Source organism: Phyllobates terribilis, unplaced genomic scaffold, assembly GCF_046119375.1.
Source record: "Phyllobates terribilis strain yellow unplaced genomic scaffold, ASM4611937v1 Scaffold_3__8_contigs__length_932513732, whole genome shotgun sequence".
Classification (NCBI taxonomy): Eukaryota; Metazoa; Chordata; class Amphibia; order Anura; family Dendrobatidae; genus Phyllobates; species Phyllobates terribilis.
Genome location: NW_027362763.1, coordinates 926,295,899 through 926,314,337, shown reverse-complemented (window position 1 = coordinate 926,314,337; position 18,439 = coordinate 926,295,899). Strand labels below are relative to the sequence as shown.

The 18,439-nt window shown below is 42.3% G+C and overlaps 1 protein-coding gene across 1 annotated transcript in view; it reads left to right on the top strand.

The window, feature by feature from the left end:
* Nucleotides 1-18,439, top strand: part of LOC141257813 (pecanex-like protein 2) — a 1,433,759-nt gene that overhangs the window by 453,088 nt on the left and 962,232 nt on the right. The window contains exon 11 of the mRNA XM_073672817.1: nucleotides 11,766-11,798. Coding sequence (XP_073528918.1) covers nucleotides 11,766-11,798 — 33 coding nt within the window. The remainder of the gene's footprint in view (nucleotides 1-11,765; nucleotides 11,799-18,439) is intronic.

Here is an 18,439-nt window from a genome sequence, read left to right as displayed (position 1 = left end):
CTTTCTTCAGCACTTCTCTGCGCCGCACCAGTCCCAATGCGCCATCTTGTGACCACAACTTCTGTCTGACCAACACTGGAGCGGTCTAGACTCTCTATGTAAGCCTATGAGAGCCTCGTTCCACAATTTTTTTTTTATGTTTTTTTATAATGTTCATTGTTTGGTAAAAATGAATTTGCAGTATAATTCTCATAGTTCAGTGCTATTACGTTGATGCCAAACTTGCATGTTTTCTTTTTAAATGATTAAATACAAAATTGGAAATTTGTGAAATAAAAAATTCATTTGCAGCACATTTTCCATAATATTTTTATTGTTTGGAAAATGAAATTATGTGAGGGGTTGTTTGTTTTTTTGCATGGTGTCCTGACATATTTACAGTAGATATGACTTTTTGATCTCTTATTGCACTTTTTTGTGGAAAAGCCGCAATTATGACGTTTTGATTTTTTCCTCTTTATGTTACAATAGATCCGATTAATTCATTTTATATTTTGATAACTTGGACTTTTACAAGCATGGTAATACCAAATATGTTTATTTTTTTAATATCTTTATTTTTAATGGGGGAAAAATGTGGTGATTTGAATTTTTATGCTTATTTGATAATTTCTTTTTATTATTTATTTTTAATTCCCCTAAGGGACTTGAACTTGCGATCGTCTTATAGCCTATATTATATACAGCAATACCATAGTATTGCAGTATATAGTAAAAATCATGGTCACCTGTGAATGACATCCACAGACTGGTTTTCATAGGAGCACCGCCATGACTGGTATGGTAGTCTTCAGCACCCAGCTGTCATGGCATCCCATAGGCACCTTGCGATCACATTTGTGGGGGTAGGACCATGGGGTTGTGTGGAACATCCTGAACTGTAATTACCGCTGACAGAGATTGGCACTGTAAAAAATGTCTCTGCTAAAACCTTTTCTAGTTGCTGAATACCAAAAGTATTTATCCATCTAATGTAGTGTTATTACATATGTAATGTGTTTGTATGTTCTTAATGCAACTGCACAAATGTCATAATCCTTACTTGTGAGGATTTACACTAAAGGAAATGTGTTATCAGAAAATAGCCTGTTTAAATTCGTGTTTTGTGTTAAATGTTTTTGTTTTTTCTTTTCCAATAATTTTTTTAAAATTTAGATTTAACAAATGGAATGGAATGATAAAGAGGTGAAGGAAAGGGAGGGGGAGGCAGGTGAGGTAAGAAATGTATTTACTTTTCCAGGGACAAGGAAAAAGGAGGGGGGAGGGTAGGGAAAAAGGGAGAACTTAATTTGTTACAAAGTAGATAGTAACAAGAGCAGTATTGCAGTGAACAAATTAGAGATAAAAAAAAAAAAAAAACGTTTGAGAATTATTAGGTTTATACTATATATAATCAATATTTAAATTACCCACGAGAGTACCAACTGAAAAAAGAGAAGTATTCAAATAACAATGTCAAAGAGAAGAGAATCAAGGGAGTTTTGAGGTCCAGCAGTTCCATTTTTTGTGATATTTAGGAAGATAGTTATTGATTAGGGCATATCTAGATTCTAATGAGCTATGGAGAGAGAGGAGGGCCATTTGAGGAGTAATTGGGAAATTATTATTTAATAAATTTGTTATCAGAGAAAAGACCTGGCTCCAAAGTGATTTAATTTTGGGGTAGCTCCAAAAAATGTTTAAAAGTGTGCCTGGCTGGCCGCAGTTTCTCCAACAAAGAGAGGAACCATCATTAGATAAATGAGTGAGTCTAACAGGGGTGAGGTACCATCTGGATAAAATTTTGAAGAAAGACTCATGAAGGAGCATAGAGATATTTGCAGAATAGGAGAAATCTATTGCATTCTCCCTTTGTTCAGAGGTGAATATTTTGTTTAGATCTGTTTCCCATTTGTGCACGTAGGAAAGTTTGAAAAAAGAAGGGTCGTCATTAAAAGTATTGTAAAGATATTTAGTGCTCCTGAAGACCTTGTGATTCCCATCATTAATTAGGTTACATGTAACCTCAGATAGAGGAGCTTTGTTAGATAAGATAGTGTTTATATTATCCTTCAGAGAGGTATAATATAAAAAATCAGTCATAGAAAGATTATGTTTCTTTTTTAAATCTTTAAAGGGAGTAAAACTGGAGCCATTATAAATATCTTTTATTTTTTGGAGGCCAACTGAATTCCACGAAGGGAGTGAATGTTGATCAATAATTAAATTGACAGACAGGAAGGAGAGGTTTTTGATTTGGTCTGATTTTTTTATTTTTTTTCTAGGTTTGGCCAATGTTTTCCAGCGAAGATGATAGCTTGTAGAATGGGATGGGTTGGTTCGTGAGACTTTGGATTAAGCAAATGTTTAAATAGAAGGTTTCTTAAGGGTTGGTAATTGTTATGAGCTAATTCTAGGTCTAGCCAAGCAGGAGTGAATTTAAGGTTAAACCACCCGTTACTTTGTTTAACTAAATTAACTAGGTAGTATGCGTGAAGGTTTGGTAGACTCAATCCACCATGAAGTTTGTTTTTATACAGAACCTTAGAAGCTACTCTAATTTTTTGATGATGCCAAATAAAGTCGTTTAGTAATTTCTGTAGCTTGGAGAGATAGAACATAGGAATGATAATGGGGAGGGTCCTAAAGATATAGAAGATTTTAGGGAGTATATAGTTTTTGACTATCATTACCCTACCTACCCAAGATAATTCAGAGGTGTTAAGAGATTAGGTCATTAGAAATAGTTTTAGAAATATTATCCATGTTTGTAGGAATTTCAAATTCTTAGTTAGGAAGATTCCCAGATACGGTATTTCCTTATTTTCCCAGTTGAAAGAGGATAAATTCCTGATGTCGTCGATGGTAGAGCTTTTTAGATTAAAGTGAAGAATTTGAGATTTGTCAGAATTGATTTTAAAGTGTGAGACTTCAGAAAAGACTTTTAGAATAATTAAAAGTTCTTTTATAGAGGTAACTGGGTCAGTTAAGGAGAGAATCAAATCATCTGCAAAAAGTCTGATTTTGAAGTGACGAGTAGGAGTATGGATACCCTTGATAGCAGGGTTATCTCTTATAGATTAGGCTAAGGGTTCGAGAGCAAGGGCAAATAATAGAGGAGATAGGGGGCAACCCTGCCTAGTGTCGTTTGATATCTGAGTGATGTTTGAAAGGTGATTGTTTGCATATACTTTAGCCTTAGGGGAAGAATAGAGTGCAAAAATAGAGGACAGACTTTCATTATTAAACCCAAATTTGGCAAGGGTAAGTTTGAGGAATCTCCAATTTAAAAGGCCTTTTCGGCGTCTAAGGAAAGGATGATAGATGAAAGATTAGCGGTATTAATTTTATTTATAATATTTAGAAGTCTCCTGGTACCATCGGTCGATTGACGACCCACAATGAATGCTATCTGATCGTTATTAATGAGTTTGGGTAAGATGGTTTCTAATCTATTTGCTAATATTTTTGCATATATTTTTAAGTCGGAATTAATTAAAGAGATCGTTCTGTAATTTATAACATGGTCAGTATCTCCTTTAGATTTGTAGATGAGAATGATTGTAGCTTCCAGCATTTCTGTTGGAAAGGAGCCCTGAGCCGAGGCCAAATTAAAGACTGTTGCAAGATGAGGAGTAAGGAGGGTGCCAAAATTTTTATAATACTTGTTGTTGAATCCGTCAGGACCAGGAGACTTCATAGATTTGAGTTTTTGTATTGTGGCTAGAATTTCATCAGTTGACAAGGGAAGATTAAGAGATTCTAGGTCTAATGGATTGATTTTAGGTAGATTAATACCGGAGAGAAAGTTGTTAATGGATTCCTCGTTTGGGGGTTTAATGGAAGGGTCAGAATCAAGATTATATAAGTTTGAGTAATATTTGGCAATGATTCCGCAATATCTTTAGGATGATATTTAATTTTGCCTGATGGAGATAGGATTCTATTAATTCTTTGTTTGATTCTGGAATGTTTAATTTTCTGGGACATGAATTTAGATAGTTTGTTAAGGGAATAATAAGACTTAAATTTACATGATTTGATGTATGTATCGTATGAGGAAAAGAGTTCTTTTTTGAGTTCTTGTCTGAGTGTAATTATTTCTTGTTGACGGGTGGGCGAGGGGGAGGCTAAGTTAGATTGTGAGGCTATTTTAACATTTAATTGGGTTTGTAAATAGGAAATTTTTTCTCTGTATTTCTCCTTGTGAATGGAGGATAATTTCATCAGGATACCTCTTATAACCGCTTTATGATTGTTCCAAATATGGAACGGGCTTACTTTATCGGACGCGTTTTCAATAAAATACTGTTTAATAGATGATTCCATTTCAGATTTATAGGAGGGGAAATGTAGGAGGGAGAAGCTACATCTCCATAATTGTTTGTTTAGTAGATTAGGACCAATTTGAATTTTTCCCAAAACTGGGGAGTGATCAGAGATGGATTTTGGTAGGATTGAGACCTCTACAAATTTGGAAATAGAGAAGGTGTCGGTAAGCAGTAAATCAATTCTAGAAGAGGAGTTGTGGACATCAGAGAAATGTGTGTATTCTCTAGAAGATGAGTTGATACATCAAAAGACATCAAAAAACTAATTTCTTGTCAACCAGGAATTTAAACTAGGGGAGGATTGTCTTTTGGAAGAGGAGGAGTAAATAAAGCAATCAGGTACTATATTAAAGTCACCGAGTAAAATTAGATAGCCTTTTCTTATTAGTTGAATTTTTTTAATAAGTTTATCCAGGAATTTGAAAATTCTTTTGTTAGGGGCATAGATATTGACAATGGTGCATGGTCAATTATTAAGATAACAAACTAATATGTGGAATCTACCCAAGTCATCCCCTAGTTCCTCTATCAATTTGAAAGGGATAGTGTTCTTTATAATTGTAATAACTCCTGCTTTTTTATTATCATTGAGAGCTTTAAAAATATGGGGAAAGTCTCTTTGATGGAAAGATGGGTGGTTAGATTTACTAAATTTGGTCTCTTGAAGGCAAATTATGTCGGCACGGCTATTTTTGATCTCTCTCCAAATTGTGAACCTTTTCATGGGACTGTTTAGGCCTCTGATGTTGTATGAGAGAAAATTGGTACTCATTACAGGGTGTAATGTATTTGTGGGTAAGAGGATATTAATTAAATAATGATGGAACCAAGCAAAATTAAGTCAAACTAAGAGATGGAATATAGGCAGTAAGTGCTGTGAAGAACGGCGAAAGTCCCAGACTGCAGAACAAACACGTTCTGAATCGCAGAGTGAGACCGCAGTAAGTCACAGCAGTCACGGTGTACAATAGAAATTTATTTAAATATGAACTACACTGTGTGCACAATTATTAGGCAAATGAGTATTTTGCTCACATGATACTTTTTATACATGTTGTCCTACTCCAAGCTGCAATAGGCTTGAGATCCAACTACCAATTAAGTAAATCTGTTTAAGTGCATCTCTGTAATGAGAAGGGGTGTTGTTGACTAATGACATCAACACCCTATATAAGGTGTGCTAAATTATTAGGCAACTTCCATTCCTTTGGCAAAATGGGTCAGAAGAGAGATTTGACGGGCTCTGAAAAGTCCAAAATTGTGAGATGTCTTGCAGAGGGATGCAGCAGTCTTGAAATTTCCAAACTTTTGAAGCGTGATCATCCAACAATCAATTGTTTCATGACAAATAGCCAACAGGGTCGCAAGAAGCGTGTTGGACAAAAAAGGCGCAAAATAACTGCCCATGAATTGAGGAAAATCAAGCGTGAAGCTGCCAAGATGCCATTCGCCACCAGTTTTGTCATAATTCAGAACTGCAACGTTACTGGAGTATCAAAAAGCACAAGGTGTGCGATACTCAGTGACATGGCCAAGGTAAGGAAGGCTGAAAAACGACCACCTTTGAACAAGAAACATAAGATAAAACGTCAAGAATGGGACAAGAAACATCTTAAGACTGATTTTTCAAAGGTTTTATGGACTGATGAAATGAGAGTGACTCTTGATGGGCCAGATGGATGGGCCAGAGGCTGGATCAGTAAAGGGCAGAGAGCTCCACTCCGACTCACATGCAAGATGGAGGTGGGGTACTGGTATGGGCTGGTATCACCAAAGATGAACTTGTGGGATCTTTTTGGGTTGAGGATGGAGTGAAGCTCAACTCCCAGACTTACTGTCAGTTTCTGGAAGACAACTTCTTCAAGCAGTGGTACAGGAAGAAGTCAGTATCGTTCAAGAAAAACATGATTTTCATGCAGGACAACGCTCCATCACATGCATCCAACTACTCCACAGCGTGGCTGGCCAGTAAAGGTCTAAAAGAAGAAAAAATAATGACATGGCCCCCTTGTTCACCTGATCTGAACCCCATAGAGAACCTGTGGTCCATCATAAAATGTGAGATCTAAAGGGAGGGAAAACAGTACACCTCTTGGAACAGTGTTTGGGAGGCTGTGGTGGCTGCTGCACGCAATGTTGATCGAAAACAGATCAAGCAACTGACAGAATCTATGGATGGAAGGCTGTTGAGTGTCATCATAAAGAAAGGTGGCTATATTGATCACTAATTTTATTGGTTTTTGTTTTTGCATGTCAGAAATGTTTATTTCTAAATTTTGTGCACTGATATTGGTTTACCTGTTGAAAATAAACAAGTGAGATGGGATTATATTTGTTTTTTATTAAGTTGCCTAATAATTCTGCACAGTAATAGTTACCTGCACAAACAGATATCCTCCTAAGATAGCCAAATCTAAAAAAAAATCCCTCCAACTTCCAAAAACATTAAGCTTGGATATTTATGAGTCTTTTGGGTTGATTGAGAACATAGTTGTTGATCAATAATAAAAATAATCCTCTAAAATACAACTTGCCCAATAATTCTGTACACAGTGTATAAAATCTTACTTGAGATATTTAAAAGGAAACAAACATAGAAGAAAAAGTTCTCCTGAAGGAGCACCGCCAAACAAAGGGATCTCTCCTCTTGGTGGGGGAAAGTTCAGTGAAGAGGTCTGCGAGGGACATCCCGATAACTTTTTGGAAGCCTTGTAACGTAATTTGAAATAGAGAAAAATGCAAACAACATATAGCTAAAATTACATTAAAGACCTGCGTAACAAAAAATATCTAACTACTCAATATTTCAAGTCAAAGGTTAGCAATGACATGAAGGGTGTTATCAATACCTAAAATGTTTATAAATGGTGGTGAGGAAGTCCCAAAAAAACCCCAAGTGTCACTCAGCGATTCACTCTGGTTGGAGAGACAGATTTTAATGAAGAAATATATTTGATGCCTTCTTCTGGAGTGAATATGGGTATAGTTTTTCCTTTGAAAAAAACAAGGAGCTTAGTAGGAAAGCCTCACCTGTAGGGAACCTACAAAGATCTCAGCGAAGGTGACTTCACCGAAGGATTTCCGAGCGTTTATAGTGTCTTTAGATAGATCCCCAAACAATTTAATATGGGAGAATGAATCTGGGAAAGATTTATTCTGTTTTGTGGCAAAAAAGTGGATTCGTAAAATGGTATCTCTTGGGGAATCTGGATGAAGACCAGGGGGATGAGGTAGACATGTCTAGGTTAGAAAAGTTTGGAATAGTTTTATGAAATAGGTCTTTGATATAGTTTGTTAAATTATTTTGCGAGATGTTTTCAGAAATCTCTCGGAGTTTGATGTTATTTCTCCGGTTACGATCCTCTAGATCTGACAGCTTAGATCTAAGTTTAGAAATTTCCTGATGCAAATCTTGGTGAGATTTTGACAAATAGTCTTTTTTTTTTCAACGGAAGTGATTCTTATTTCACTAGCTCCAATTCTCTGAGTGATGGCATTAAGAGTGGATAGGAGAAGATTTGCTTGTCGTTCAAAGTCTAGTTCCACATTATTGTTTAAAGCTTTTGTCAATTCCCTCATAAAGTTTTCAGAGGCGTTTTTATCAGAAGAGTTAATGTCTTCAAAACTGATTGAGGATTTTAGTTTATTATCTAGAGAATGGGAAGAAAAAGTAAATTGATTTTGCCTACGACGGTGTCTATCCGGACTTTGAGTGGGAGAGGTGACGTCATCTTTAATCCCAGAAAACCCCTGACAGGTAGAGTCTTTGACTTCTGTCATCAGGTTCCTTCCTCTTTGACGATACGGAAAAATCCATTTCATCTACAGGAGGGTCTTCAGTAGCAGAAAGATGGTGTTTGTTTATACCAAATTTAATAGAATTATTAAGATGTGCGTTGGACTTTGGTGGTCCACCATAAGAGGAGTATTGTTTTTGTCTGGAAGACTCCGGGTTGTTATCTAGTCTCCTTAAGGGAGACCTGGATTTCAAAGGGCTAATCGAGTTAGGGGATTCTTCTGAAGTAGATGAGAGAGAAGTTTGTCTAGTGTTTTGAAGAAGGCTCTGATTTTCTTTCTGAGAGCCCATTTTTATGTTGTGTGCAGATTTAATGTTTTTGGAGCTTGTGGATTTAGATTTGAGACCACTTTTGTCCATTTTGGAGGATGGAAAAGAAAGTTGGAAAAGTATAATAAGATAATTGATGACATCCTGAATAGGGTGGATAAAGCGTAGGTTAGGATTATGGCTGTATATGATGAGGGGTAACCCCGGATCAGAGACTCCACCAGAAGAGACAAAGTTGTTGCTCACTCCTATAATGGATTCAGATGAGATTTATTATGGATTAGTAGGTGAATTCAGTGCCGAACGTAATAGGTTCACAGAGTAGAGTAAGTCACTTGTATAATTCAATGGTGATAGATATTGACCAAAGGAACTATAGTGGATAGGTTTATTATTGACTGTGAGAACCTAATGCAGAGTGTATGGCACGGAAATTGAGGGGTTTTTCTTAATTTACTAAGTCTGATTCAGACAGAGCTTCCACATCTGGTAGATATTGAGTGGATGAAAGCAGAGGTATTATCTATGGTTTTTGTAGTCCATACACACCTAGGATATTAACCACTGTTTATGAGGGAGCAAGAGGAAAATGGTTGCTATGAAGTAATAAACTGCGGAGGCATTTCTTATGAGGTGCTGCGGTTAAACTGTCATTTTTTAGATCACAATATTTAGATCTGGCCAAAATCTTACAATTTTTTTAGGGTTCCTCTCTGTAATAAAAGAAAGAGGAGGGTGATCTGATACTTTAGAGTAAGTCCCTGGTGTCTGTAGTGGTCTTGAGTCTTCACTTGTAGCGCTACTCAGCGTGTATGACAGAGCTGGACGGAGACCACAGGCATGCGTAATTACCCGCAGCAGGGACTTTCCCGGATCGTCTGGCAGATGCGCTCTATGGAAGGGATATTGCACCGGTGTGCCACTTACAGGGGAGATAGGAGCAGGCTGGGAATGGTCCCCCCGATTGTTAGAGGTGGAAGAGATGAATTTTCGGTGTGACCATTGCTAGATAGCCACGCAAATAGACGAGAACAGGGGGACTAATTTGGGCGCAAGGATTTGTACTGCGGCTCTTCTCCCCAGACCACAGCGTCCTTACCCGCTTGTTAAGAGCAGTAACCACTCGGGTGTGCCGGCGTATAGGGAGGTGAGGATGATATAATAAGGACCCATTGAGGTCCAGAGGCAGTTTATAAAAATAAAATAAGTGATCATCACTTGATGGCCACACTGGCAGCTGAAAACGGGGCACTATTTTTTATGGCACAGGGGTCTGTACTGCGGCTCCACTCACCTGCCTGTCATGTCTGTTTTAAAGTCAATATCTCGGCTGTGCCAGGGTGTAAAAGACACGGGTGGTCTTAAAATGATCCAGAGGCAAATCTGTATCTTCTCCAAAGGTTTCAGACGAGATCAGCTTCTTTTAGTACAGATATCAGTCGCTTTATAGGGTGTCCTCACAGAGCTCAGAAATCGTGCGTCTTACATGACAGGACTTCAGGCCAAACCCCCCAATGTTTTTTTTTTCAATATCACGAACTGTATTAAAAAAAGAAGAAATTTAGGAGGCCTGGATGCCTTCAATAAATAATACAGGTTATGAGTATAAGATTTTGTCATGGGACATTGATCCAGGGAGCTAGGTTGCTCTATGTGGAGTCAGGAAGGATTTTACCCCTAATATGGGGCTATTTAGCATCTGATTCATGTTTTTTTTCCTTCCTCTGAATCAATGTTAGGTTATATGTTGAACTCGATGGATAGTCTTCATTCAACCTTAAAACTATGAACTATGAAACTATAAGGTGTCTCTTCCTTCCCCTACACCTTTAACAAACCTCAAATATTAGTAAGCAGTTTAGTTGAAATAAAGGACACTTCCTACTCCCTACTATCCATTCTACATGCTTATAATTCAGTTCTATTGTAATTAATTTCCTCTTTCCTCCACCGCACGGTGTATCTGTAATTTCCTGCTGTCCAGAAGAATCACACTTTAGTTAACACTAGGGATGAGTGGACCCGTGGAAGTTCGGTTCTGGTACTTTATCCGAACTTTAGTCCAAAGTTCGGTTCAGGTACCAGAACTGTACCCGAATTTGAAACAGAACCCGAACCCCATTGAAAACATTGGAGACCCGGGCTTTGGATCTCTCTCTCACTCTGCAAGCGACTTCCCCCAAAACTCCAAACTTTGCTGCGGACTTCGGGGAGAAGACGATGTTCAATGTGTAGCATTGGACACTGTCTGTCAGGTATGAACCCCAAACTTTTAAGTTCAGATTCGCTCATCTCTAGTTATCACAGCAGTGCTGATTCAGGGAAAATTACAGACCAAATTAATAGTGGTAGTGACCAGGTGATGGGAATCTAAAACTGAATGACTACCATTAAATCTGGAAGATTTGGCAAGTCTGCTGTGAGCAATCACATAACTCTCTGCATCTTATTCTTTTGCCATCTCTGATTGGAGCCCCATCCTCGCTCCCCTGTGCCGACTCCCTGTGGATGTGTATCTCTGATTGGAGCCCCAGCCTCCCTCCCCTGTGCCGACTCCTTGTGGACGTGTGTCTCTGATTGGAGCTCCGTCCTCCCTCCCCTGTGCCGACTCCCTGTGAACGTGTATCTCTGATTGGAGCCCTGTCCTCCCTCCCTTGTGCCGACTCCTTGTGGACGTGTATCTCTGATTGGAGCCCCGTCCTCCCTCCCCTGTGCCGACTCCCTGTGAAAATGTATCTCGATTGGAGCCCCGTCCTTCCTCCTTTGTGCCGACTCCCTGTGGACGTGTATCTCTGATTGGAGCCCGTCCTCCCTCCTTTGTGCCGACTCCTTGTGGACGTGTATCTCTGATTGGAGCCCCGTCCTCCCTCCCTTGTGCCGACTCCGTGTGGAGGTTTATCTCTGATTGGAGCCTCGTCCTCCCTCCCTTGTGCCGACTCCCTGTGGATGTGTATCTCTGATTTGAGCCCCGTCCTCCCTCCCCTGTGCAGACTACCTGTGGATGTGTTTGTGTTGCATATGTCAGGCAGGCGCAGTACAAACTTCATTGAAGTAAAAGAGATCATGGTATATGTTTGCAGACTGTCCATAAATTTACAGATATTTGACCACCCCCCATGCTGGGGTCCCAGCATCAATCATTAGAAACTGTACTAAGAAGTTGAACTCAACTTTCTCCATCAGTACAATAGACATTTAACAGGACTATGGTGCACACGTTTGATCCATGCAATCTCCTCAAGAACCAAGACTAAGAACTCTGTTCGTGAGGGTCCCAGGGCAGATCATATATTTCATATAAGAGATAAATGTTTCTTATAGTTTCAACCATTTCAATATCGACAATAATCAACGACTGATGGAATGTTTTTCTTTGTTTTCATTCTTAGAGTGTGCAGCCAGACCCAGCATCTCCAGTTCATGTAAGTTGGAGACCATTGAAGAATTGTATTTTGTCACGTAAACTACCTCTTCAGTAAACATACCTTTATATGGTCTTGTTAAATGGATTGTACAGTAATAGACAATCACTTTAAATAAAAAGTAAATAATATTTCCACAAATTAAAGTTTCAATCATTTTTAAAACATGCACAATATGCAATTTTAAGTAATTATAGCTAACATAAGTAATTTACACAAAATAACCGACAGTGGGAAAAAAAGTATTTAGTCAGCCACCAATTGTGCAAGTTCTCCCACTTAAATAGATTAGAGAGGCGTGTAATTGACATCATAGGTAGACCCCAACTATGAGAGACAAAATGAGAAAACAAATCCTGAAAATCACATTGTCTGATTTGGAAAGTCATTTTTTTTAAATTTTGGTGGAATATAAGTATTTGGTCACCTACAAAAGTTCATCTCAATACTTTGTTATATATCCTTTGCTGGCAATGACAGAGGTCAAACATTTTCTTTATTTCTTCACAAGGTTGGCACACACTGTTGCTGGTATGTTGGCCCATTCCTCCATGCAGATATCCTCTAGAGCAGTGATGTTTTGGGGCTGTCGCTGGGCAACACGGACTTTCAACTTCCTCCAAAGGTTTTCTATAGGGTTAGATCTGGAGACTGGCTAGGCCACTCCAGGACCTTTAAATGCTTCTTACGAAGCCACTCCCTCTTTGCCCTGGTGGTGTGCTTGGGATCATTGTCATGCTGAAAGACCCAGCCACGTTTCATCTTCAATACCCTTGCAAATGGAAGGAGGTTTGCACTCAAAATCTCATGATACATGGCCCCATTCATTCTTTCATGTACACGGATCAGTCGTCCTGGTCCCTTGGCAGAGAAACAGCCCCAAAGTATGATGTTGCCACCCCCATGCTTCACAGTAGGTATGGTGTTCTTTGGATGCAACTCAGCATTCTATCTCCTCCAAACACGACGAGTTGTGTTTCTACCAAACAGTTCTACTTTGGTTTCATCTGACCATATGACATTCTCCCAATACTCTTCTGGATTATCCAAATGCTCGCTAGCAAACTTCAGATGGGTCCGGACATGTAATGGCTTAAGCAGGGGGACATGTCTGGCACCGCAGGATCTGAGTCCCTGGCGGCGTAGTGTGTTACTGATGGTAGCCTGTGTAACGTTGGCCCCAGCTCTCTGCAGGTCATTCACTAGGTCCCCCCGTGTGGTTCTGGGATTTTTACTCACCGTTCTTGAGATCATTTTGACCCCACGGGGTGAGATCTTGTGTGGAGCCCCAGATCAAGGGAGATTATCAGTGGTTTTGTATGTCTTCCATTTTCTAATTATTGCTCCCACAGTTGATTTCTTCACACCAAGCTGCTTGCCTATTGCAGATTCAGTCTTCCCAGCCTGGTGCAGGGCTACAATTTTGTTTCTGGTGTCCTTCAACAGCTCTTTGGTCTTCACCACAGTGGAGTTTGGAGTGTGACTGTTTGAGGTTGCGGACAGGTGTCTTTTATACTGATAACAAGTTCAAACAGGTGCCAGTACTACAGGCAATGAGTGGAGGACAGAGGAGCCTCTTAAAGAAGATGATACAGGTCTGTGAGAGCCAGAAATCTTGCTTGTTTGTAATTGACCAAATACTTATTTTCCACCAAAATTTAAAAAAAATTCTTTCCAAATCAGACAATGTGATTTTCAGGATTTGTTTTCTCATTTTGTCTCTCATAGTTGAGGTCTACCTATGATGTCAATTACAGGCCTCTCTAGTCTTTTTAAGTGGCAGAACTTGCACAATTGGTGGCTGACTAAATACTTTTTTTCCCCACTGTGCATATAAATATTTGCTGTCCTAAAAGTCCATAAAACAAGTCAGAGTGCACAATTTTACCATGAAGTAACAAGGTTTTTAGTTGCATCTTTTTATGTGCGTGTTTTTACAGGTTAAAAATATTAATCACTGTTTAAACCAAGTACAGGTTTCTCAGTGCATTAAGGCTAGTGTTGAGCCACCCCCGTAGTGTTCGAGTTCGGTTCGTCGAACGCCCGTGTGTTCGCCGAACTGTTCGTCGAACTGTTCGTCAAACACCTTCGAACACCGTTAAAACCAATGGCAGGCAAACAAAAACACATAGAAACACATAGAAAACACCTTCAAAGGTGTCCAAAAGCTGACAAACTGCTCAGAAGACACAACTAACACATGGAAAAGTGACAAGTACATATAGTCATGCGAAAAGAAAAGAGGTGGAGGAGTAAAAGGAGGGGGAGACACAGATATAGGCATGTCATGCCCTTCTAAAATCCAAAAAGTGAGAAGCCGAGACGGCCAGTCCGCTCCTGCCCGTGCCACCTCCGTGTCGCCGGGTTTGTGCCAGAGCCGCATTGAACCCTGACGGCCAGCCCCCCTCTCCCAATACTGGTGCCTGTCCGCTGGTGGGTCGAGAGAGCCCCCCTGTGGTGGAGGCAGCTCTAAGCTTTTTAATTTAAATTGTCCCTCTAATTTGAATGAATACACTTTAAATCCATTTACAAGGATCTATTGGAGGGCAAGTCTCATGCCAGCAGCCGCGTAATTCCAGCTCCAGTAGCGTCCACTAAAGCTGCTGCAGTTAAAAAGCTTTTATAAGGATCGAGCTCGGCTGTCCACCGCAAGGCATCCTAGTGCCAGTCCCAGCCCCTATGCCTTGGGGTGCCTCCTGATGCTCTTCACTAAGTATCCCGTGGTCCCGAAGCATTTCCTTTGAAAAAATTAAGTGTCCAAACTACAGGTGGTGTAGCTTGCTTAACAGCCGGGATAATCCGCTGACTAGCAGACACTGCTACTAGGCACAAAGTATTTCCTGGGCTAGATGCAGTTAAAAATTTGTAAGTAGATACTCTCGTTGGATGCTGAGAAAGCATTCCATAGAGTCTCCTGGCACGCCATATATGATTCTCTTAAAAAGCTTGGGGTAGGGGTCTAGGGGACCCTTTTATAGCCAAAATCACGGCCCTGTATCACAATACGTCACCTAGGCTGAAGATAAATGGAACTGTAGCACCGAGGGCTCGGTTGCTACAGACGTATTGCACCTCACCCAGAGGTGTGATATCTCACTCTCAGATAAGGATGGAGTGTGGATCAGGACCCGACACCTGCATGCATTACACCACATTGCCGTGGGGCAGGGCGACCAATATGCCCCTGAGATGGGCACGACAGTCCCTGTCCCTGGCTGGAGTGGGGGGAGGGAACACTGAGGAAGGGGAACCCTGCAGTGCAGGAGCAGGGAGGAAGCAGTTCCTGGGTGCATTGAGAAGGGAGTATAAAAGGTGGGCACCATCTTAGTTCAGTGCAGAGAAGTCTGAGCAGAAGTGGCAGGGAGCAGGGGCTCTGCATGAGCTCTGCTCCGGAGGCGGGCCTAGTAACAGAGGCCCAGGCCTGCAAGAGGGAGAAGGAAGGAAGAGGAGCGGAGAAGGCTCCAGGAACGAGGAATGAAGGGATCCCAGGGGTGCGGACGGGCGAGTCGCCACCGCACGCCCGAATCCACCTGCGTGGAGGGGTCAGGCCAAAGGGGGAGACCGGTCCCCGAACTAGTGGAGGCAGGAAACGACCCTCAGCTAGAAACCGGAGGCTCTGACATTTTATGTGGCGCAGCCCCTTGCTCCACCCGCTAGGAAGGCACCACATAGGGTCAGGGAAACTGGCGCCAAGTTTACCAAGAGGAGGCCCGAGGCAGCCGGACAGAAGTGTTGGTAAGAAAGGCCAGACAAAGGACACACAAAGGGGGTCCTGTGAAGCGCTCCAAAGTTATCTGGGAGTTGTCTGAGCCCCTCACCTGGTGAGCACAGTACGACGTGGGCAGCCGTTACCTGCAGACGTGGTCTGGATAATAAGAACTGTGAGTAAAGGCCCTGAACTGCATCAGTGACTCCGTGTCGTTACTGCTGCTGCCCTGCACCATCACCCCCATCCTCCGCATACACTGCCCTGAGGCTATACTCCTCCCGTGGGGAGTTATGCTACGCTCTGCTGCACCCACAACACCAGCCTTAGCGGTCTGCCCTGTAGCGGCGGTTCACTCTGACCGCAATCCACGGGTGGCGTAGTCGGACATTTAAACATCAAAACCACATAAATAGTTCCGCCACTGGTTTGACCGCCCTGAGCCTCGGAACCGGATCGCCGCCACGAAGACTACAACCACCAGCATCCACCAAAAAGGGTCCGGCTCCGGGTGTCCCAAGGCCCAGGGGGTGCGTCAGAACATTTTCATCACCTTTCACAATCACCAACGGGACAAGGCAGGGATGTCCTCTGTCCCCTCTCTTATACATCCTAGTGACGGAGCACCTGCTCTCATCAATTCGCCATAACCCCAATATTAGGTGGATTGAGGTGGGAGGCACCGAGTACAAGTGCTCTCTATTTGCTGATGATGTCCTAGTATATATCACTCAATCACATATATCCATCCCTGCTGTTATGGCTGAAATAGATCACTTTGTTACATGGTAAAATTTTAAAATCAATGCAGCGAAGTCTGAGGCCCTCGATGTCTCCCTCCCTAAATCCATATAGGATTCCATCCAGTCCAACTTTCCCTTTGCCTGGCCCTCACAGGGTATCAAATACTTAGGAATTCCTATTCATAGAGACCTCTCCCATCTATGTTATCTTAATTTTGGGCCCTTTATTGAACAATTCCATACAGACCACGGTTGGCAAGTTGGAACTGTGAGATTCACTACGTGCACCACTGGTATTTTGTGGAAAAGCACATGTAAGATTCTGCAACAGTCTCTGCTGATACTCCTGCATGCGTGCATCCCTTTCTATGGCAGGAATAATTTCTGCAAATTTACTTTTGTACCGGGGATCTAACAGTGTGGCAACCCAGTAGTCAGGATTATTTCTAATTCTCACAATTCGAGGGTCATGTTGCAGGTAGTGCAGCAAGAAGGCACTCATGTGTGTTGCGCATCCAGGAGCACCAAGTCCCTGTTGTGTTGGTGGCGAGGTAACAATCATGCTTCCTTCCTCTGTCCTCTCCCCCCAACCTCGCACAACAGAAATGTGATCAAGGTCTCCCTCATCTGATGAGTCTTCCATCAGTTCGTCCTCCACTTCTTCCTGGGCTCCTGCACCTTCCTCACTAGTTTGGCTGCTACCATGCGCCCTGGTAAAATCATCTCCCCCACCCTCACATGCCTGCCGCCCTGGTGCTGCCGACCGTCTGGACCTTGCAGATGTTAGCCCTTCCGCATACAACTCCTCCTCCTCTACTTCCTCCACCTCCTCTTGTGCCACCACCTGACTCTGAATTCTGTTTAACATGTGCTCCAGCATGTAAATCACCGGAATAGTCATGCTGATAATGGCATCGTCAGCACTAAACATCTTCGTCGCCATTTCAAAACTGTGCAGAAGGGTGCATAGGTCCCTGATCTGAGACCACTCCTCCAGCGTGATTTGCCCCACCTCTGAATCTCGTTGGCCCAGGCTATACGTCAGAACGTATTGCACCAGGGCTTGTCGGTGCTGCCACAGTCGCTGCAACATGTGCAGAGTTGAATTCCACCGGGTAGGCACATCGCATTTTAGCCGGTGAAGTGGCACCAACGACTTCTGTAGAGATGTAAGTCGCTGAGCTGCGGGATGCGAACGGCGGAAGTGAGCACACAGCGACCGTGCCCTCTGCAGAAGGCCATCTAGTCTGGGATAGTGGGCTAAAAATTGCTGGACAACCAGGTTCAACACGTGAGCCATACAAGGCACGTGTGTGACATTGCCCCGGCGAAGGGCCGCACCCAGGTTTGCAGCATTGTCGCACACGGCCTTCCCTGGTTTCAGGTCCAGTGGAGACAACCATTCATGAAATTGGTTCTCCAGAGCTGACCACAACTCCTCAGCTGTGTGACTCACATTTCCCAGACATTTCAATGTAAAAACCGCCTGATGACGTTGAGCCCTACTGCCAGCATAGTAAGGAGGTGTGCAGGATCCCTTCTGCGCAGTTAGAAAGCTTGTGGCATGACCAGACAGGCTTTGGGTGCAGGTGGAAGACCGAGAGGAGGTTGAGGAGGCAGAAGCAGTGGAGGAAAAATGACATAAAGAGGATTGACGCACAACTCGTAGGGACGGCAAGACTTGGACAGCAGCCCCTTGTCCTGCTGTCACCATAGTTACCCAGTGCCCAGTCAGCGACATGTAACGCCCCTGTCCATGCCTACTCGTCCAAGTGTCTGTGGTGAAATGCACCCTGTCACACACAGAGTTTCTCAAAGAAGCGGTGATGTTGTGTGCGACATGCTGGTGGAGCGCAGGCACACCTTTCTTTGAGAAGTAGTGCCGACTGGGCATCTGGTACTGGGGCACTGCGACGGACATAAGGTCTCGAAAATCCTCTGTGTCCACCAGGCGGAAAGGCAGCATTTCTGTAGCCAAGAGCTTGCAGATGGTGAAATTCAACCTCTTAGCTTTCTCATGGCTAGGAGGAAATGGTCTTTTACTTGTCCACATCTGAGGGACCGAGGGCTGGCTATTGTGCTTAGACGGGGTTGATAAGGGTGTCCCCGGCAAACTGCCGGTCTGTGAGGAAGATGCAGGCGGACATGTTAGGTTGCCTTGATCCAAAGGTGGTGCTATCGATGTCGGACAG